Source organism: Pipra filicauda, unplaced genomic scaffold (assembly GCF_003945595.2).
Source record: "Pipra filicauda isolate LSUMZ 115617 unplaced genomic scaffold, ASM394559v2 scaffold66_size7647185_pilon, whole genome shotgun sequence".
NCBI lineage: Eukaryota > Metazoa > Chordata > Aves > Passeriformes > Pipridae > Pipra > Pipra filicauda.
In genome coordinates, this window is record NW_024104831.1 from 1,403,623 (window position 1) to 1,426,214 (window position 22,592).

Sequence of the window (22,592 nt, forward strand, 5' to 3'; positions counted from 1 at the left end):
CTACAAGAGTCAACATTGAAGACTCTGTTAAAGTCGAGGGAAACAATATTAACTGCTCTCCCACTGTCCACAAACCCAGCCACGCTTCACAAAAGGCAGTTGTCTGTCAGGCATGATTTGTCTACAGATGAATAAGACAGGTATTCGCACAGGATAAAAGCCAAGAACTTATTCACCTAACTAAGACAGTAGCCATTTCAGAGTAGTAAATCCATGTTACAAGAAACACTGAGGGATCCAGCGTAGCTGACGCTCCTAATGCTGAGAGTAATTAACTGCAAGGGTTCCAGCACAGGGCTCTCAGTCAGCTAATACAGCTCGAGACAAGCAGAGGGAAGGCGGACACTCTGGAAATACACAGGCTAGTACATTCCCAAAAACTCTTACAGTTATGGGGCTCAAACCCTTCCTGCAGAAGACCATAAGCCTTGCGTTCTACCTTCAAATGCTGATAGGGTACATGAAGAAGGGCAACTTTTTTTTTCCTTTCATATCCCTAGGTATAACTTATCAGCATTTATGCCACCTGATAGTGTACGGACCAGGAATTCATATTTGCATTGCTATCCTTCTGAAGGATCAGCTACAAACCACAAAATATATATATATATATACACACACATATATATACATATACATATATATACACATACATATACACATATATATGTACATATACATATATATACATATACATACATACACATATATATACACACGTATATATATACACATATATATACACACACACACATATATATATATATATTAGGCTCCACCTGTCTAAAAAGTTTCCCATTAAACAGGTCAAGAAAGCATATTAACGAAAGCCTTCAGTATCAGTGTGCTGTATTATATCAGAAGCATTTCAACATCCTTTAATGTGATCAAATCAACAGCCTGGTCTCTGGTAAGACACTACATATAGGACCATACAGAGCGTAATGATATCAAAGCAAAATTAAGAGCAGCTGTGAGGACAAGAAGGAAATACTGGAATTGTTTTCTCTAGGCACATCTCTTACCATTGTCTGATAAAAGTACACCAAACAACAAATGGTATAAGCAAGGAGGAGACAGAGCTACCCTGATCTTTTCCTCCAAAAATGCAAAATATGGCACATTGAAAAAAATAATCAATAAAGGAAAGACATCATCCTTTGATTTGTAACTCAGACGTAGACACCAAGAGGGAAAAAAGAATTCACTACAACTGAATACTTCAGTACAAAAAGCTAGTGTCTTGTGCTGGGCCATAGAAATTGTACTGCTGAAGATGTGACAATGGAGTCTGATGGGGAAGCCAAAATATTTGACCAGTCAGGCCATGGACTTACTCCAGTAAATTCCTACTTTATGTGATCAGTTAGAATTTGTCTTGAGGGGCCAAGTATGTATGTCTTTCAGCTTATAAGATATTATACAATGCCACGCACAAAGTGTGCAGTACTGTGCAATTCAAAAGGCACATGGGTTGAATTTCAGGAGGCAATTATTCAGTGGAAAAAACCAAGCATATCTTTGTTCAATTAAAAACAGAGTTTAGCATGCATCACTGAGGGCGACTAATTCCTATTTGTAGGTCCCCTTTAATGTTCACAGCTGGCAGGCAGCAAACTTACATTTTCTTAAGGCAGTTTCAGATAAATGAAGTAAACTGTAAGAACTAGAATAGAGTTAAGTTTCTAGAATAACTATGGTAAGTTTTATCACTAACATACAATTAGGACAGCCCATCACTGCACTGAGGAGCAGGAACTCCAAGGAAACATTTATCAATATATTACCTGAAACTTCGAAGAGTATTTTGAAATTTGTAATTTTTCACCTTTCCAGATTCTCTTAAAAAGAAAAGTAATTCATAAATTAATCAATTACAACAACCAAGCTCTGGTAACTAGAATTAGCTTCTAATTATCTAGCTAGAGTTCCAAGACAATTCACAAAGTAATCATTCTTTAAGCAGTCAGTGCTCTATCAAAGTATGTATGGAACAGAAACTGTTTTAATAGAGTTGAAGTTTTTGTTTACTCAGGAAAAATGAACAATGTTATAACTGGTTAGAACTGTAAACATCTACAGAGTTTAATCATACAAGCATGTCTTATTTCCTGTTTGACTTTATCTGTATTCCAATAAAGAAAAACTTTCTCCTATTGAAAAGCCTGCACAGGAGGAAAACTGCTGAGTCATAAGGGCATAGACAGCAGTAAAAGCTATACCAGTATTAATAGATTATTTGTACACATTTCTAATGTGCATTCACACTGAAGCCTTAAATAACTTTTAAGGCCAAGTAAACTATACTTCTACAACTTCAGATGGATGAATCATGAAGTCCATGGAAGACAGATGTTGAGAGCCTGGTATTACCTCTAATTATTCTTTGCCACTCAAACTGTCTTTGGAGAAGGGATCAACAGTTACAGTGATTTGTAAAACAAAACCAAAAAGCTCCAAATCTCATTATCTTTAGGTGCTACAGTATAGTAATAAAAATCTTAGCAAAGATTACAAGACTCGGAACACAGTATGCAGGAGAAGCAGCGGCACTTCCTGAGGCTAGGCTTTTATCTTGCTACCTGTTCTGGGTCTGAATGTCTAACACTAACAGTGCCAAACTCCAAAACAGACGTTGTTAGAATAGGCTCGTTTATATTTTAGGCTCTGATCTTGCAAACAAGAGAGTCAGGAATATAGAGAAAAACCCAGAACCATATGCTTAAAACTAATCTCCCTATTAACAAGGGCTATAGAGAAAAAACAAATGCTCTGCATACTGGGACAGGGTTTTCAACAAGTTTTACAACAGCTTTGTGAAACATAAGAGGTCCCTACACTGACTTTCCATATGCCTTTGATTAAATAATACACATAGGGGAGAGAAGAAGAGATAACTTTTCAATTCTTTTCCTTACAAAGGGACTTCTAAGAATGTTTAACATCCATCGCTAAAATACTGCAGTGTAACAGGAAAAGAAAATCCAAAGAACGCATTCACTATTAGCATTTGTACCTGGTTTCTCCTCTTTATCTGACAAATGCATTGACATGTTAGGCTCTTAGTGATATAAACAGAATTTTCAATTTTAGATGTTCAGTTTGGGATATATTAAATCTCAGTTGCATCAATCCCTAGGGGTACAGGGCTGCCCCAGCTGCACCAGATGCCTAGTGACACAGCACTCCTAAAAATAAAATTTTTCTGAGCAAGCTAAGAATGAGCATGTAATAGCGAAAACATACACATTTTTAGATTTAAGGTGATGTCATAGCTACATGGTTTTAATCATAATTTTTGAAGATCAGAATTTAGTACTTCAAAGCCTAAATCCCTGTTTATCTTTTGTTACGTAAAATACAGGCTAAAATAGCCTGTAGCAGACAGCCAGAAATGCTCAGTATGAATCTTGGGGGATTGTGGGCAGTGGGGGAGGTCTGGAGGAAAAAAACTAACCAAACAAACAAAAAACCCAACAACAATAACAAAACACATCAAAAAAACACAAGTAGCAAAACAAGCATAGATTAGGAAATAACTTGAATAATACAATAGTCTGATACTGAAATAACTATACAATTCCAAGGTTCACATTTTGTAATAACTCTGGATTGGGGCCAGAGTTATTACAGGGGGCAAAGCCAGTGCAGAAGGAAACATCATTAATTTGTTTGGGTTGTTTTGGTTTTTTTCCCCCATTTTTTTTTCCTCCAGCTCTCAGATAAGATTCAAATCAATTGTCCACCTAACACTTGGCAAAAAGGCTATCTATATCTGCTAGTTTGGAGATATGTTGCTGGCCTTCTCAACGTGACAGAATAAATACATTGTCTCCCACTCTGCCTGTCTTTCCCATTTGTACACCTTAGCCATGCTTTGCAGAGCAGGAACTACATGCGGTCTGTTTTCTCCAGTACACAGTGATAGCACAGGAAAAATACACTATCAAGGAATATATTTTATGTGATGACAATGGCTGCATTGCAAATTTGAGATATGCTATGCCAAAAAATGTGTGTTGATTATACTACAGAGTAAAAAAAGGCAATGCAAACTTATTGGGGGAAAAAAATTATTTTGTTATTGTTGTGCTTGCCAGAATCACTTGCATACAACATGAGAAACTAATTGTAAACTAATTTTGAACAGAAACTTTCTTCTATAAATGCAGAATACTGCCCAATAAGCAAGATGGAAAAAAACTCCATACTTTAAACCACAGGAATTCTTAGTGAAATGGATGAAAGGATAATTAACAAGCAACATGTTGAATTTTGTTTCTAATGTATTGATATGCACACATAGCAGCATCATTTTTGATTCTGCAAGCCTCTCCTTTATTTTCAATTTACCTTTAAAAAGAAAAATCATGCCCCTAACACTAAAAAAGTGATTAGTCGTGCAAACTCTACTTTTAGCCCTTTAATCTGTTTCGCCAAAACCCCAAGAAAAATCTTTATAGATGTTTTTCCTTACTGCAGTAAAGTATTTAAGTGATTATCAGTTCTCATATAAGGACCAAAGCTAGAAGCAAAAGGGCTTTTTCCCTTCATATGCATGGGGAACACAGGCTAAGCCTAAATGATTGTCCAGTTGTGCTCCATATGCTGCGCTCACACTAACCTGCATCTGCACAAAGAGCTGTTGTCCCATATTCCACTTTATGTTTTTCACTGCTGAATGCACACATGCATGGGCACTTAGCATCAAAATGGACTGAAATAATACCAGGACAACACAAAGTCTTTACTGATTGTCAGCAGACACCTGACTGATTTATCCTAGTCTCTTAAAAATAAAAAGCTTCCCCTAAGCCACTTTCAGAAAGTATCTTACATGCACAAAATAAACACTCCAGCGGTGATTTAAGCTAACCTGCTTGACTTTGAGGACTGTTAATCCACTTGAGTACAGGCAGGTAGTACTGCACTGCTGAGAAGCGACACCACTCTAAATCACTTCTTAGCTTTGACTCACCACATAAGACTTTATAAAGAAACAGACTTGAGACATATTATTTTAAGCCATTACTGAAACTTCCTTTTTGAGTACAAGGCCAAATTCATACATATAAAAGCATGCCTGAATGCTTGACAGGGGATACAGAAAGGCTTCTGACACCATGTGGACTTGAGAATAACCTGACCACACAAAACTAATGTATCTAAAGGGTCCCTTCACAGCACAATAACTTTACTAACAAATGACAACAATCAAAAGCAACTGCTTAACAGAATACAATCACCAACACAAGAAAATACGATGTTTTGAAGTTGTGGAAGAAAAAAATACGTGCACCTACTTCCTACAACCTGAAATATGTCAAGCATGCAGAAGTCTACCACATTTCAGTAGACGCTAGAGAAACACTCACCTGTCTTTAGCTCTGGAGAACATTCTGTACCATTTTAATTAGTAGGGTCAGGGAAATATGCTTTTTTTACTGGTGGGGATATATATGTATATATACACATATATGTGTGCATATACACACACACAGACCCCTTAGCTTTTAAAGTAATGACAAAAAAAATGTGTCTTAAGTGAGGCACATTTATTCAAGTTGATGAGACTTTTAGAAATGTCTTTCACAAAACGGTTCTTTTTTTCACCCCAGACTTCCGCCTTCAGTAAACAGACATTCACTCTAGATTATTTAAACTTGGAAAAATGCAAGTGTTTTCTTTGAAAAAAATATCTATTGTTACAGAAAAAACTTGGGTTTCCTTTCAAGCAAGATCATATGATTACGCATTTATATTTTACTTTCCGCAGGAATTTACACACCCCCCATTTGCATCCTGTTATTCATTTAGCGTTTCCCTTTACTTCAGCATGCTGTGTTAATAAAGTGGAGCAGTTGGCTCAGTCTAGGCACTCAAGGTGACAATCAGTGCTCACTCTTGCATTTGTCAGATTTATTCTACAGGGTTTTCCGCATATCTTCAATTACACAAAATATGCCTTCAAAAAAGCCATCCTGAGAAGTACTGCATAGATTGATCGTGCAAATCTAAACTAGAGGTTTTCAGGGTTTTTTTGTTCATTCTCTCATCTTTTGTTCATTCAAAGCACTAATTTTTCTTTTGGAAGCTGAATTTCACTGAAATAGCTTCCATGTTATTTAGGAACATTAGTATAAAAGACCAAGTTTTCACTATTGTCTCTGTCATGGTCATAAATTGGTCACTCTTACTGAAGTCATTGATGTTAGTCTTTAAACACCTTGAGATGGAAACTAATGACTAACCTGACTTGTAGTCCTACAGTTCAAAGGCCTGAAAAGAAGTAGTAAAAAGGTTTCTGCTAAAAAAGTGTTAAGACAACTTCTACTGGAGCTATTCTGTCTGAAGGTATAAATTAAATTCGCTTCACTTTGTACTATTAAAAATGTCTTGCACAAGGTAAGCAACATCAGATCTTTTATCTTTTCAAATTTACCAGGCTTTTTTATATTATGGAGTCTAAAGGAAAAATATTCTCTTGTAATTCACCCTAGTATACGCACTTGTTGCTTTCCTACAAGGCAAATCAAAATTCTGCTCCTTAATTCATTATAATGCAATTAAATGTTCTATATTCTACAGCTGTTGTCCAGTATGGTAGCATTAGCTACAAACCTTTGCCTGAAATGGATACAAACCTAGTGCTATGCAACTAAGTTAAAAACACAGGTTGTTTGCTTTAATTCCAGATCCACAGTAGTTAAACTGCAACTTGAAATGCAAATATAACTTCTCTGCCACTACTGCACATCTAATTCATCACCACTCTAAATGGCTGAAAGCTACCATATGTTCAAATTAAAAACAAGCAACTGATGTAAATTTTGGTGTGAAGGAATTCTGAATGTCTCTTTACAGCTAAAGGCATGATTTTTAATTTTTTTTCCTATACAGAAATCATATAGTCTTAAACCTCTTTATTACAGGACCTTCAAGTGCAAATTGGAGGGAAGGGGTAGGAAGAATAAAAAGCATTTCCATTGCATGAGAAATTGAGATTTGTTATTATCACTTCATCCCAAGCAAAACAGAACCTTGCAATCTTGGGCTTATTTCAGAAAACATCATTTTAAAAGCCACAACAAAACACATTTCATTGAGACTAGAACTACACTTTAGTTCAGCAAGAGAACACAGACAAGCAAAATAATTTCTTTTAAAGCAACCTACCTGAGATATCTTGCAAAGATTTTTATTAAACTGACGTTCTAAAAGATTTCTCTCATTTGATGGGAGAAAACTTTTTCATGTGAAAAAAACACTGCCAGAAATATTTGCCCAACTCTAGCCTTAGACTGGATTCCATATTAAGAATTGTCCTGAACAAGTATAGAAATCAAGACACTTGCATATATTCTTCAAGCAATAAAACACAGAATGTGAATTTATGAGCATTAATAAATTGAAGCCAGTTGACACAATAAATGAAAATAATTCTGTATTCCTGCAGGAAAAAGTGAAACTATCTTAGTTAGGTTTCTTGAGTTCTTTCATCCATGTTATGAAGGCTGAAACACTAAATCTTAAACTAATGAGGACAGAGGTCCAAAAAACTTAGTTAAAAACAGCTTAAAATTATAATATCAACTCCATTGTAATCAAGATTCCTTAGCTACACTTCTCAGCAGAATTTAATCTTTAATATAATATTGTAAAATCTGACTGATTGGTTCAAGAAAGGACAATTAATTCAATTCAAGTTCATTGCTTTATTCCAGCAATGAAAAGTATCAGAATATTTCTGCCTATGTAAAAACTGGCATGAAGCCAGCCAGCCTGTCTCACCCTACAGAACAGCTCAGGTAGTGATGGAGTGGGGTAGGACTGTTTGGCCAGCTCTGAGGTGGCCAACACCCACTTCTGGCCTGATGACTACTCCAAGTGCTGCTGTATTACCCGTGTCAGGGCTGGGGTCAGTGAAAACCTGCCCACACAACTGGAGAACCTTAGATGTCGTCTTAATGCCTCATGTCCTGCATTAATCAGGGCTTGGACCCAGGAAAGACTTTGTCTCTATTCTTTACAAATCACCTTTGCAATAAACTATAGGAAGAGGCAGTAGCAATTACTTTATATCAAAGCAAAGTTATTTTTGATGTATCATTAAGCAAAACATATAGCTGATGGGAACTCACATGACATGTTTTGAATAGTAATAGTTTTATGAAGGCAATTTTCAGAGGGGAAAAAGAGAAATCTCTTGGGTATTTTTGATAGTCTGATGAAAAGGACTGGAGGACTCATTAAAGGCAATATCAATTCCAAACGCAAAGCTTTGAAAGCCTGGTGACCTAAGTGAAATATAAGTAGTTACATTTGGTTTCATGAAACTGGAAAGCTTACTTTATACAGTTACATTGTATATATTCACAAAACTGGAGGTTCCATTGAAATACATTTAATTTTATTCCATTAAAATAAATGTAACAGTTTTAAGTACTTGAACCGCTGAAATCAACATACAGTGTAAACTGAATTTTACAAGCAGTTCGAAACCAAATAAATTTCCAACACTCACCATCAAAAAAACTTTTGGCTCTCAGGTAACTGACACTGAGCCTAAGCACAGACAGCTTATCCAATTTGGCGATAACATCTTGAGGGAAAGGCAGGAGGCTAGCCAAGCGGTCCAGCTCCGCGTTCAAGCGGTCCCTGTGTCTCTTGGATGGATTGGACTTGACTCCTTCAGCTGGGGACGGCTTTACTCTGTGGCAATAAAACAAACATAGCGTAAGTGTAAGCTCCTCTCCAAAATGAAGGCAAATATTCACCAAGGCTAAGATTACAAATTGTCTCAAACTTGAACAACCAAAATGTTTTCCCAAGTGATTTTGTTTCCCATCAGAAAAAAAAGAAATAACCTAAGGCGGCTTAACCTCCCCTCCAACACACACACACTGTTAAATGAAGCAGTTTGAGCTACAATGTCTATTTGAACATGCAATGAATATTTGAAATCTTTTGAGATTCAGCATTTTTTATAAAAAGCTTCCTACATTTTCAGTCACTTATTCTTCCAAATGTTTGTATTATAATAAATAATAATTATTATAATAAATAATTTGGTAACTTTTAGTGGTATTTGTGTACAAATACATTTGAGGGTACACTTTTTTGCTTCAATAATTATTTCTCATAGATGTCCCTAATTTTTGTCAGTGTTTGGATTAGGTTATTTTCAGTTGAATATAACAAAAGTTTGAGTAACGTGCTAGATAATGAAGGATCCAAAACTGCACAAAAAACCCCCATGAGATAAAGTTAGTCTGCATGTAAAATCTTTGTAGCAAACACTACTGAGCTCATCCTTTAAGTCACCTCTCAGCTGAAGGTATTTCATTTGAGTACAGCATGACAAAGAGGTGCCTTTGTACCTTACAAAGAATCATTTCAAAAGCTTTTCTTGTTATGAATTACATAATGAAGTTTTATAAACTTGCTATTTTCCATTCATATCCACCCTGAGCTTCAATTCCAGCTATTTGGATACTCACACCTCCCCATGCACACAGAAGTCTGGGAACAAGTTTAAGCCCCTACTCTTTTGAATTACAACTAGTCATTACAAGCCAATACTGAAACAAAATAATTTATCTGCACAAGCCATAGCAGATTTTATGATCTTTATTAAACAGTTTTCTAATTAAAGAGTGATTCATTCTCACTTTTCCAGTATTGAGGTTCTACATGAGATCTGCACCAGTTATCAGTTCGTGCTCCTCTCCAGGAATGTTTGTTCTGCAATATTCATCACTCAAAAATACTGAGCATAAAGACATTCAGCAGCTAATTTCTTCAGTATTTTGTTTAGTCTGCTTCCAACTGTCATACTTATATCAATGAGAAAATGCAAAAGCATCAATAGTTATTTTTGCCACTGCTTAAAGTAAACCATACAGTAAAATAACTTCATCTTGTGTTTCCAGCCAAATAAGTACTGCTGGAATGGACATTCTTATTTTTAGCTTATTTTTACTTTATGTTTCAATTACACTTCTTGTTAGTTTAAATTCAAGCCCTTCTTTTTACAGCCATTACTTATTCAAGTGTCACTTGTCAAAAACTTGCATTTAAGTCTGGCTGCCTGCTCCCCAGCACTATGACTGTCCTTTTGCACATTAAAGGAGGCACATGCCTTATGTAGGGCCTGGAAACGTGAAGGTGCCATAATATAAAATGTTGTTAATAGACAAAAATATAACATAGCAGCAGCAATTACTTACTCCTCAGATAAAGTTAAACTTGCTGCAGGGTAAATATTGTCTAGGACACAGTTTTAGTAGAGCTTTATCCTAAAAATATTGGAAAAGTGGGAAAAAGAAATTAATCAAGAAATATGAAAATTCTTTCTCTTTGCAAAAAACCCATAGCTTTATCATCAATGGCCATGGATGACAAGCTATTTGGTTAGATGCGTGTGCTTTGGTCACAAGTCCTGAGTTTGACACTGTCAGTTCACCATATTCCCAAGTGAATATTAAACTTCGAATAATTTAGCAAAGCTTTCTTCATATTCTCTTATGCTGGCAGAATACTAACTTGTACAAGCCATAGGATTACACAATTTAAATATAACCCTAACAAAATAAAGTTCAAAATCACCAAACATTAGCAGTAAATTATAAGTTATTTCTTAATATTTTTTTACATATTAGACTGCCCTAAATGTCTGAATAATAAATTCCAAACTTTAAGCAGGTATCAGTTGTATAACAATCAGGGAACGGTTAACTAATATCAAATCAAACTGGTCTGCTCCTGAAAAGTGGAGGACTCCATAGAAACCATTCAACACACATAAACTTTTCAAACTAAATAACAGACTGTTCCATTTTAACAACTGCCCTCTGGTTTACTTTAAACTCACAATTTGACAAAGTAGTTGAAATTATGTGCAAGTGTGCAGTCATCTCATCAGGTTATCAGTTGTTGATTGTTTTTCTAATTTACACTGATTTTCTAATGATTTCTCTTTTTTTACTTTTAACTAGTTGAAAGCATTTTTGAATATTATGTTACTACTATTTGCAGCATAAATCTTGCCATATTTTCTCCCTCCAAATCAAACACTGATTATCCCTAATTTTCCCCTTTGTCACCCAACTAAAATCCATTACATAAAAATGGATCCTTCAGTGACAAAGGGAATAAGGGCGGAAGTGCCAGGGGCATAAGCAGCAAGCTAAACCATTTTCCATCCACTTATATAAACCCTCGATGCTAAAGACAGCCCTAGCTTCACTGCAGAAAATTATCTCCAAGGCAAATTATGTCCTATGTCAAGATTAAATCCATGCATGTGTTTTATTTAAAAGAACAAAAAAGTACTAAAGGAGGTAATGTATTTTAAGCTGATATTTCAGTTCTTAATCTTTTACCTTCTGATTTCCCTAATCAAAGGCCAGAGGTCCATGTACACTCAGAACCTCTGAACTGAGCTACAACCCTCATCATCCAACAGCTGCAAGACAAGCAAGCACACTTAATTTTTAATTTAACAATTTTAAAGAATTTGCCACCACAGCACTAGCTAACTACTGTTTTCACTGGTCTTCTACAGCCTACTCAATCAGAAATTTTCATCATCATGCTTATCATGTGTGCCTTCCCAGACATTAACAGCAATAAATTATTATAAAGTGCACAAATACCCAAGTCTTAATCATTATCAAAAGGCCAAATTAAGTTTCAATATTTACATGCTAATTTTATCATTTTAAAGGGAAGTTGAAGTAGTTTTTGAGAAAATGCAAAGAAAGCACAAGTTTATTTTCTTCATGATATGACAACATATACTTTGGGAAAAAAAGGAAAAAAACAAACAACTAAGCACTGAAAAGCATGATACCTTATTAACAAGACTGAACTGTGAAATGAACTCAAGAGAATAAAAGAATGTACAAGAAGAGCACTAAAGATACAGTGACACGTTTAAAAGAAACATAATTCTTCTAAAAAAAACTAATTAGAAGTTCATCAGAATAGTTTTATTGCTGAGGAAAAAGGACATAAGAAAGAACATACAAGTCACCTAGCTAATGGATTTAATCTTCTCAGCTATGTATATTTTTCATCTCATATTTAAGAGTAAATGCGCATATGATTTAATTCAGTGTAGTTCAGGTATATGAAATGCATCAGTTATCACTAAGCAAGTATTACAATCCTAAAAAATTCTCTATTTACTTAAGCAATTGAAAAATACTTCTAAGCATTTACTCTTATTTCCCACACCGAATTTATGATTACTGAAAATTCAGCCGATGATTGCTTTGGAAGCAACAGATATGACATGGACTATCAGGCTCTTAAAAACTAAAGTTGTCATCAGCCAATCTTGAAGGGGCAAGAGATTCTTTCCAGTGGCTCTTTCAGCAGAGACTGAAACCAGCAAAGATTCAGGCTGCTGAAGGGATAAAGTTGTTTTACTAAAAAAACCTCAAGCAGTTGCATACTACTTGTCCAATGCTGGGCTACTGTTTGTCCTCCAGTAGTAAACAGAGTTTTAGTTTGTTTGGTGCATGAAGGACTCAACCAGAGTAATAGAGACATCCAGAACACAAATCGAGAATGAAAGTTTAACACTCAGTTTTAAAATATTTCACTATTATTTAAGATAACAAGCCAATGTTACTTGAAAAAAAGAAACAAAAATTATGTTCCTGTCTACTGACCATGTTACCTACATACCTATACCTCCATTTGTTGCAGATTCTTTTCTAAAAAGTATGCTTTTGCAAGAAACATTGACCAAAACCAAACCAAAAGAACCAAAATCAAACCTTAAAACCAGTGAATTTTATGTAGCAGTCTACATGTAAGGTACAGCTACACCGAGACTGACAAATATATATAAGAAGTTTATTCTACGTATGATAACAGCTTTATTGCCTCCATTTCAAATAAAAGGTGCAAACTGCTGTTTGTAGCCGATACTGCTTTACACAAAGGAATATTTCAATGATTATTTTTCTTTTCTGATGAACTTCCTTTCTGAAAGCTTGTTTTGGCACTTCTTGTTTGTTTGCCTTCAAAGAATACATAAACTGTTTCAATGTTTTACATGAAAATTGCTCTGCTTTCTAACATTACTAGGACTACTCATCATTAAGGATTGAGTCAAACCTCTGAAGTACTTAAAGTCATAAATATATTCAAGATAACACAGAACAAAATCCTATCATAATTTTTGATTCAGTCTACTAAAAAACAAGACATTATGCTTTTTGCATCTGCATAGTATGAAACATTTAGAACTCCCCACCCCATTCTTTGTCTATTACATTTATCCAGTTATACAAAACAATTCCTATCCAAACACTGAAAAAAACCCAAAAACAAACCAAATCAGAGCTAGTAAGCAGAAAGACATAAAAACTGCAAGTTGGATCTGTACTTATGTAATACCCTTCACCTCATGTCAGAATCTATCTGCAGTAAGCCCCACTTCCATAAAATTTGCATTTTATCCTTCCTACTACAATCCTAGTATATTAATTCACTTGACGATGGCTAGATGAAAGAAATTTAAGCCTTGAAAAAAAGAGCAAAGCAAAACGCAGGGGCCACGCACTGCTCCCGAAGTCTCAGTGGGGAGTGAAGAACCCCCCAGCCCTGCTACCACCAGGGGGACTCGCAGGGCTCAAACACTAAATAGGGAGGAAATTGAAAGACTCCAAGGTATTAAGAAAGTGATTTCTGTAGCATATTACAAGCAATTGGAGTGCACATGTTTAGCATCCTCTTTTTTTTTCTTCCTTACATGACAAGATAAGATGAATTGCAGGAACAGTTGCCTATTATGTTCCCCCATGATTGCTTTTCTTTTTCAGCTGTGATACTGTAATTCCCTACTGAATCAAAAAAGCACATTTCAACACTTGGCACTGTCAGGCAATAGCCTGTGATTCCCTTTCAAGTTCAGTTCTTTACATGGCAGATAATAAAAAGGGGTAGTTGCAGGAGGCATGTTTCTTAAACTGGTTTTGAGTTACCACCATGGCTTTCATGAGTTATTTACACCTGAAGTAAGAAGTATTTCTTCTATTTAATTTTTTTTTCAATGGCAACTATGGCAATATATTCTTCCATTTCTAAAGACTGTCTGCCTGTCACCACAGGTTACCAATTATTGTGTGCCATTCAGAGTTACATACATGGCAAACAAAACATTAGAACTATCAATAGAAACAATCTCTTCTATAAAGATACTGGTTCCAGTAACGTATCACCTTTTTTTTTTTTTCTGAAGAGCTGTGAATTCTACTGAGGGTAGGAAATATCATTATCAACTTCAAACAGATTAAAATGACAGTGGTGGCAAAGCTTTATTAACCAGCACCAAGTACATCTTACCTCCCTCCATCAATCAGTTAAAAAAAAACTTATTACCTGTCTCACTTTTTTTTGGCCTAAAGGTGTGGTCTGTAACTAGTTATGTAAAAAAATTGGAGCACTCTGACCCACTAGAAATGTTCTGCAAGGCTGGCCTAACAGAAGCAGCAGCCAAAGAGCATAGGCATTTTGAGAAGAAAAGAAACACGTAAATGTTACATGCGAGGTGAATGTGTTCCATAAAAATAATTTCCAGTAACCCAAACAAGGTAGGTTAATAATCAGCCTCTGCTTCAATTATGGGTGAGCATACTATTTCAATATGAATACTTTTATTTTGAGAAGAAACTTTTCCCTCTGGTCCTAAAGGGCACAGTCCCTCAATAGATAAATAGTTCCTATTAGTAATATAAAAAAAAAGAAAAAGGCTTCAAGTTCAACTAATCACAGCAGCTCAGACAACTTACATAACGAGTAGATACAGGGAAAAGGATTACTTATGTAGACACTACAGTATGGTAAAATACAAGGTTTCACATCCTCTAGCCAAGGCTAACCAGAAATTAATAGTAAGCCAGACATTAAGCTATCTTACCAGGCAAGGCAGAACACCTCGCCCTTTCACAACCAGAACTATTTGCCTTTAGCTATTAATAGCCTACAAATACATGTCATTTCCTCATGAAAAAACCCACTGATTTCATTCTTAAAAGTCCAAATCTACAGTGTAAATTTATCTAGGTACCTCTACATTTTTATTTGGAAAAGAAAGGTCAAAGAAGAAAGCACTGCTCTTTTCATAATTAAAGCATTTTCTAGTAAGGGAATAAAAAAAAAAAAGAAAAGGATACATTTTTAGACTTTCTGTGCTAACTTGTAGGGTTACATGCATTCATTCTAACAATTCCAACCACAAAGAAACAAGTGCTCAAGCTAATTCCCTTCCCCCCCAAGACAGTTGTCTGCTGTGAATCTAAAAACACATCATTCACAATAGGATTTCATTAAATATTTGTCATTCTCTCCTTTAATGCTTTTGTAGTTCTGGCAGTTATTTTACATCTACAGAAGTACCCCGCAGAAATGCACAAAGATTTTTTTTAGCTTTCCTTATTTTTCTTGCAACTCAGTAGTTTAGCTTTGCTACTTTTTATGACCTATAGATTCTTGACTTTCGGTCGAAAGTGCAAGTTAAGCATCTCCTCTAGCCTGAAAATGCCCCTCTCATGAGAACAGCCTTTTAGTGGAGCATACAAAGCCTAAGATGCAAACCTAAAGCAGGTGCATCGTAGAAAATTACTCAGACAGTAAGCTGTTCCCACAGTTTCAATGTGACAAATTAACAAACAAAAAGCCACCATACACTAGACTTTTTTTTTCCCCCTCTTTCGACCGGTCTACAGCATTTGGGTTTCTTTGGCAAATAAACGCATCCCATGGAATACCGGAGGGTTAAAGCTGGGGGTTCAGCCCTAAACGATCGGAACTGGCCAAGCCGTTCCCGGCTCCGACCACTCGCTCCCCGCAGAGACACCTGAGCAGCGCGGGAGCGCTGAGGGGGGAGCGGGCAGCCACCGCGGCACCACCCGCGGGACCCGCTCCGGCGGGGCGAGTGCAGCCACCGCGCGGAGCCGTCACCTCAGATGCCTCCCAATCTAGGTCAGCCGGCTGCGCCGCGCTGCCGGCACCGCTCCCTGCTTCCCCCGCCTCGACCCTCTGCGCCCTGGCACTCCCTTGGGTTTTTTTGGTGGGGAACAGCCCTAAAAACAGTAACAACCCCGCCAGCACCTCGCGGCAAGCCCTCTCCCGGGCGCCCCTGCCCCGCACGGCGCCGCCGGCCGCCCCCGCCGGGCCTCCACGGCAGGACGGCGCGGCCCCGGGAAGCCCGTCGCGCCCACCGCCCTCCCCGCCTCGCTCCCCGCCCGCCCGCGGGGCCGCTTACATTTTCTGCACGGGTTTCCGCCGCTTGCGACTGGCGTAGGTGACATTGGGGTTCATCCTGCCGCGGCTGTAGCGCCCCGCGCCGCGGGCACCGCCGGCCGGGGGCTGCCGCCCCTCCCGCCCGCCTCGCCCCGGCTGCCGAGAGCGGGCGAGCCCCACCGGCGCCGCAGCGCTCGCCTCGCTTCGCCCGCGGGCCCTGGTCCTGCTGCCCGCGGCCGCTCGGAGCGCGATCGCTCGCTCGCTCGCTCGCGGTGGCGGTGGCGCCTTCCCCGGCCGGGCGAGGACGGGAGGCGGAGGCGCTGCGGGGCGGGATCCCAGGTGATCGGCGGCGGCTACACCCACTCACCGCCCCCGGAGGGCACAGGTACGGGGGCGGTCGGGGCTTTCCAGCGCCGCTCGCCCCGCGTCTCCTCGCAGAGGCGATGCTGGTTCCCTCTGCGGCGGCGGGAGGGTGCGCGGCCGGCTCTGCACCCCAGCACGGCCGCCGTCTGCTGGCCGAGCGCCTGTCAGTGTGCGCGGCGCCGGGACCGCCCCGCCCGGCCCGGCCCTGCCCCGCGCCCGCTCCCGGCCGGGTCCCGCCCCGCCCGGCTGACAGCGCCACCGCCCCCTCGCCGGGGAGGCCCCTCGCGGCGGCTGCGGGGCGGAGGGAGGAGGGGGCGGCCGAGCCGCCATGTTGGGAAGGTCACGCGAGGAGAGGGAGCACCGGCGCGGCAGCGGGGGGAGACCTGGGAGGGCTCCAGGATGGGGATGGGGTGGGGAGAGGGAAAACCCCCGACCTTCTGGTGGCCGGGGAGGGGTGCGCGGGGGGCTCCCGCTTCCAGTGAGAAGGAAGGTCATCCCCGAGCGGTCGCGTAGCCCCAATAACAGAAAATAATCGTGGCAAAAAAAAAAAATGAAATCACAGCGTTCAGGTTGATAGACAAATGACACCAGCTCAGCGGCACGGCGAGGCCCATGTCTGTCACTCCTCCGCCCCCTTTTTCCCCCCTCCTCACCTCCCCGGGGCTGACACCGTCATAGCCGCAGGTCGCCCGGCAGAGAAACCCGAAATAACTCGCGACCGCCCAAAATAGGGGGTTCCTGGGGAGAAGCGGAAAGGCACCGGGCTCCACCGAGGACAAGGACAGCATGACACCTGGGGACAGAACGGGAGTCACTGGAGGCAAGGCTGCCCCCTCGTCGAGCACCGGAGGACCGGCGGGGCTCGCTGACCGAGGGCGCTGCTCATCTCTCATTAGGGGATGAATCCCTGGGTTATTACACTGGCATTTTCGGCTAAACACTTGTTTCAAAGGAAAGAAGCAGCATCGTAAAGAGTTACTCCCGAACTGCTGGCAAGGAACACCATCCGAGGAGAGCCCGGTGCCGCTCTGACTCGCCGTCGCTTCCCCCCCCCGCCGCCCCGTTCTCTCCCTCCGGTCTCTTTTGCCTCCACCGCCGCAGAAGCATAAGAACTCTTCCTTCGCCCGGAATAACCGCAATAAATTTTGTCTCAGCGCTAAACTTGGGAGCCTGGGAGTCGCCCTGTGTAAACACGGGCTGTTCGCGGTCACGGCTGAGACGACAGCCGGGAGGAGCTCCCCCTTTTCCCCCCCTTTCGACGCACCCGCGCCCCGCGGGGACGGCCCTGCACCGCCGCCGGAGCGCGACCGCAGCTGTGGGCTCGGCCCCGGCCCCGCGGTCCGGTCCCCCCTGCAGCCACCGCGCCCAGCGGCGGGAGGCTGGGGCAGTGTCCGTGGTGCTGGCCTGGCTGCCCGTCCGCAGGGTCTGGCCGGGCTGTCAGCATCGCACCAGCGGCAGGAGGCTTGCCCCTTCCCTCGCTGTTTGGTGGAGCCTCGATTAGACAAGCGTTTCCCCTCCGCTCTGCTGACGGAGGCGATAACTGAGGCCCCGGTATTACCGTACGGTAAAAACGTGGGGGTGTGCAAAGCTGGCCCTCAGGCACAGCGGCTTTCCTTGGGGCGGCGTCCGGGAATCTCGGGAGTGTCTTCGGGACAGGCCATCCCGTCCTGCCGGGCGCCTCCGCGGGCGCTCGCAGCGGGCATTAGGCAGCACAACGCGCGCTTCCTTACCAGCTTAATTGTTCGGTTTTAGTCTCCTGGGATGCTATCCCAGAGGCGAAGTACTCTGAAGTCACAATATGCAGATAAAATTAAAACTACCTAAGCCTTAACGATGCTAGTGGGCACTTGTCAAGTGCCAGGGGTTCGTCAAATTATGTTTTGAAAAAATATGTCTTCAGCAAACAAAACTTTTGAAAAAATATAGTAAGACGACTTTATGCCTTACGAGGTCAATGCTTTGCAGTCACATTCCTGCCACATTCCCAGCCAAACATCTTTGCAGAGGATGCCAACTCTTTGCTAGCTGCTATCTCTCCTCGGTCCCTTTCCTCTTCACTCTTGATTCTCTTCACAATATCCTACCAGCATCCTAGAAAATCAGGCAGGCAATACTGTACGTCTTACTTCCTTCTTTTCTCCAGTCCCTTTCTTCTTTTGACTTTAGGGCTGAAACTGGAAATTCACGCACTTTTTTCACTCCAAACACATCCATCTATTCAAGCACTTAGTTTCTTCCAGCCTACACTTCCCTGTTGCTTTCAGTGCTCTTTTCAGCCCTAGCCTCTCCCTGCTCACTGGTTTCTTTCTCTGTCATCACAAGTGTGTTGTGATCACTCCATACAACATAAAATGCTGCTCTGCTTTCGTTCTTCTCTTCACCCACATTATCTTTGTGTTGAAAGCTTACAGTCATTGTTCAAGACTCCTCTCCTTCTAATTTTAAATTTAATTTCTTTCACACTGTCTTTTATTTCCTCACTTTGATATTGAACAAAGTCTCTAGTGACTTCTTATTCTTCACTAGACTTAAAGATCCCAACTGTTCCATGATCTTTTGTGCTACTTAGGTAGCAGAAAAACAGTATGCTGCCTTATTTGCCAGCTCCAAATGTACTGGGGGTTACATGAAAAAGGCAGTAGGCTTTAGCTTCCCATGATGGATTTCATCTCCCAGTTCCCCTCTGGGGCCATGGGACTTGCATGGTGCCAGTGAGGTACTGTGGTTAGTCTTCAACTCCCTGATTTGGAAATAGGGAGTAAAGTAAATTCATGCTGCTAGGCAGATACTGCATCCTCTGCGCATTTGCAATCCACTGCCTGCTGTTGGAAATCCACTCCTATGGATCAGCCACCTTTAACAACAAATAGGAGATTTCAGATGTTCAGCGCACAAAGAACCACAGAATGCACAGAGAATGTCTTTATGTGTCACTGGTGCCTTTCAGACATTTACCTAAAAATTTCTGTATCACATTATCCACAACTTTTGCAAATCTGTCCTCATCTGATGTTCTTGCTGTCTCTTTGCCTAATGCATTGTCTCAGTATTTTCTATTTGGTAATTTGGGTACAGTAGACATCTTGCCTTATATTCAGTGTAAAACAAGCACAAACTGCAACCTTAGAACCTTCGCTACAGTGTAAGATTTTTGTTGGACTTTTTCTTTTCTGAACTAATATTTTGTCAGGTTTAACAACATGTTTGGTCTTGCAAAGGATGACTATGGTCAATGTCATGTGGACAGATCACTTTCATGTGTATTTTACAGCTCTCGTCTCTTCTCATTGTTTCTCTAGGCTACTATTCAGGTGTTTTACTATGTCTAAAGAACATAAAATAAATTCTATCAAACCAATAGCAATCACTTTTCTCCTCATGCTCAAATCCAGCATTTTTCCCCTTACAGTCATGAATCATGATGCCATCCAAGGATGAGATTTTTAGGAAAAATGTGTTACCTGTCCCCAGCATGTGTGAGGTCCAGTAGCCTTTGTGGTTATTATCCTCTGACGCTTCCAGAGCTCTTACTTGTCTGCAGTCACTCCTGCTGCCCTAACTCCAAAATGAGCAATACACTTTTGTTCCACACAACTCCATGTCCTGTCCCATTTCTGCTTCTCCTGCCCTGAAAAGTCCCCTCCTAAGATCTGTTTCCTGGCTCTACACTCATTTCACAAGGCAGGGACTGTTTGGAAGAGGGAGGACTTTTACTAAATGGACAGAAATTCCTGAGTGGGCTGTAGTTTCACAGGGTCAGTATGAGACCAACAAAATTCTTGTCATTTGGGAGGAATTTATAAGAATTATAAACACTGCTTGTTATCTTAGGGTCATCTCTGACTCATTTCTAGCTTTTATCCTACTCTTTCTGTCTGTGTCCAAAATTTTACTTCCCTCAGCTTAATTCTATGTGCTGACTTCTAGATGTTTGCAGTGCAAATAACACAGAAGAAATCTCGTTTGGTTATCTGTGACTTCTTTTCTGCTTCCTTCTCTGCTTCTGGAGACAAGGAAAGAAGATTGTGATTTAAAACTGTTATTTATGCATATCAGATTTTGGGGATGTACAGAACTACTGTTGATTCAGCTGTTATTTTTCCTTGTTCTGCTAAGAAAGAATATCTATGGCAATTCAGATGAGCTGCTACTCTTCCTGCTCATTTCAGGGAAGTAATCATCTATGGAAGTTGAATCAGAGTCAGTGAATTGCCTACATACTTATTCTTTGTTGACTGGGAAGGTCACATAAACATATCACTGAGAGAAACAAGGATTATTGAGGGAAATTCTACCCCAATTTTTAAGAATTAAGAAGAAATAATTATACAGAGAAAAAAGAAATTCAACGATGGGCTAATAGTACAGAAGCCTCATTTGAAGGTACTAATTGAACTGTGTACAGTTTTAATCAGATTGACAAGAAACTTCCCCCTCCCCTACCCCACTATTTGTATTTTTGTCAACACAGGACAGAACCAGCATATTCTTTTTCTTTTCTCCCATCCCTGCACCTGGCTCCCCACTCCCACTACCTTTGCAGGTGCTTTAAAATCACACCCGGTTTCTATTGAGTATTTAGCTTGGGAAGCATTTCCAGAAGTGGAAGAGCCATATAAAGGATGAAAAATATGAAGCATAATTAGTATTTGGGCAAATAGACTATAATCCTCACATAATGGTTAGTGCTGAAAGGTCTTTGTTAATAATGGTATTTTAATTATTTTAAATTCATTGACTTGCACTAATCCAATGAAATCTATAGTCTTAATTGTTCCAACAGAGCCGAGGAAAAAATTCTTGAGGAGACAAAAAAACACATTTAGAGACTGTGCTCAAGATTTTTTCATGTGAAGAAAGTTTGAGAAATTAGTAAGCATTATCTGTAAGGCAGGATCATGATTCTGCTCAGATCTTATGATATGTAGAGCAAAAAGCATATTTTACCTGTAAGCGTAGGAATAAAGGAACAATATTATTATGGAGTACGTATAAAAGTCAGTACATTGCTTACTATTCTCAGTTTTTTTCTTGTGCAGAAACAAGCAGAAGAGAACAAGTTTATACAGAAATTACCTCTCTGTTCAAGAGAGCTCCCTTTTTTAATCTGAAACTGAAAAGTTCTGAAGAGCTATACAGATATAGCAAGAAACTTGAATGAACCTTGCCTGCCTAAAACATTCAGGAACCCTTTTTTCCCACAAGAACTAAAAGTAAACTTTATCATATAGCTAAAATAGTCTTACATTATAATTCCCAATGAGCTTCTTTTTTGTCCTGTAAAATAAAGAGCCGCTCTTTATTTTAATCCAACATAATCTACTCCCAATCAAGTACTGGGAGACATAAAGCAATCAGTGACAAGTCATCCCTTTCCAAGGGCAAGTCAGGATGACCTGGCAGAGCCTCTTAAGCAAGACAGCAGCAGTTAGATACCTGTATGACCAACTGCCACTCCTTCATTCTCCTCTCCTTCCTTGTTGATGGAGTAAATTTATATTTGCTACATGAATATGCAAAGAGTTATGTCTACAACTACAAACCTATTTAAAGAAAAATACTACTTCTGCATATCTGGTATGATATTTTCTATACTCAAACCACCAGGATCGACAAATAGGTTATGTTCCCAGGATTCTTCCCTGCCATTGAGGCTCACTGGCACACAATGAATCAGATCCAGACTATTATATTTTCTTAGATTCCAAATGAAGGTGTCTGCACGCAAACTGCAAATGGCCAATGGCCTGTGCTAACGCCTGAACTGCCCCTGATAATCAAGTGGAAACATACCCAAACTGTCTAAAGGTTGATTCTAACCATTTAAAACTACCAATAACTGAGTTTTAACATCCTGAAAGTTCTACTTCTTCAATTTACTAGTACAGATATAACCTCAGAGTACACTTCCAGTACTTTTGGCCATAAATGTTACAAATAGCCTACAATTACCAGTATGCAGAAATAGG

General features: G+C 40.1%; 1 protein-coding gene across 3 annotated transcripts in view; it reads right to left on the bottom strand.

Annotated features, from left to right (window-relative positions):
- AHR (aryl hydrocarbon receptor) overlaps positions 1–17,314 on the bottom strand; it is a 58,718-nt gene extending 41,404 nt beyond the window's left edge. Inside the window, exons 1-2 of one of the 3 annotated variants that reach the window (XM_039388629.1) lie at positions 17,277–17,314; positions 8,525–8,712 (exon numbers count right to left, since the gene is read on the bottom strand). In XM_039388629.1, the coding sequence (XP_039244563.1) occupies positions 8,525–8,712; positions 17,277–17,299 (211 nt within the window). In that variant the 5' untranslated portion in view covers positions 17,300–17,314. Of the gene's footprint in view, positions 1–8,524; positions 8,713–10,229; positions 10,407–16,282; positions 16,646–17,276 lie in introns of those variants that run through there. The other 2 variants (XM_039388630.1, XM_027738946.2) reach the window with 2 other exon arrangements.
- Between the last annotated feature and the right edge of the window lie 5,278 nt (positions 17,315–22,592).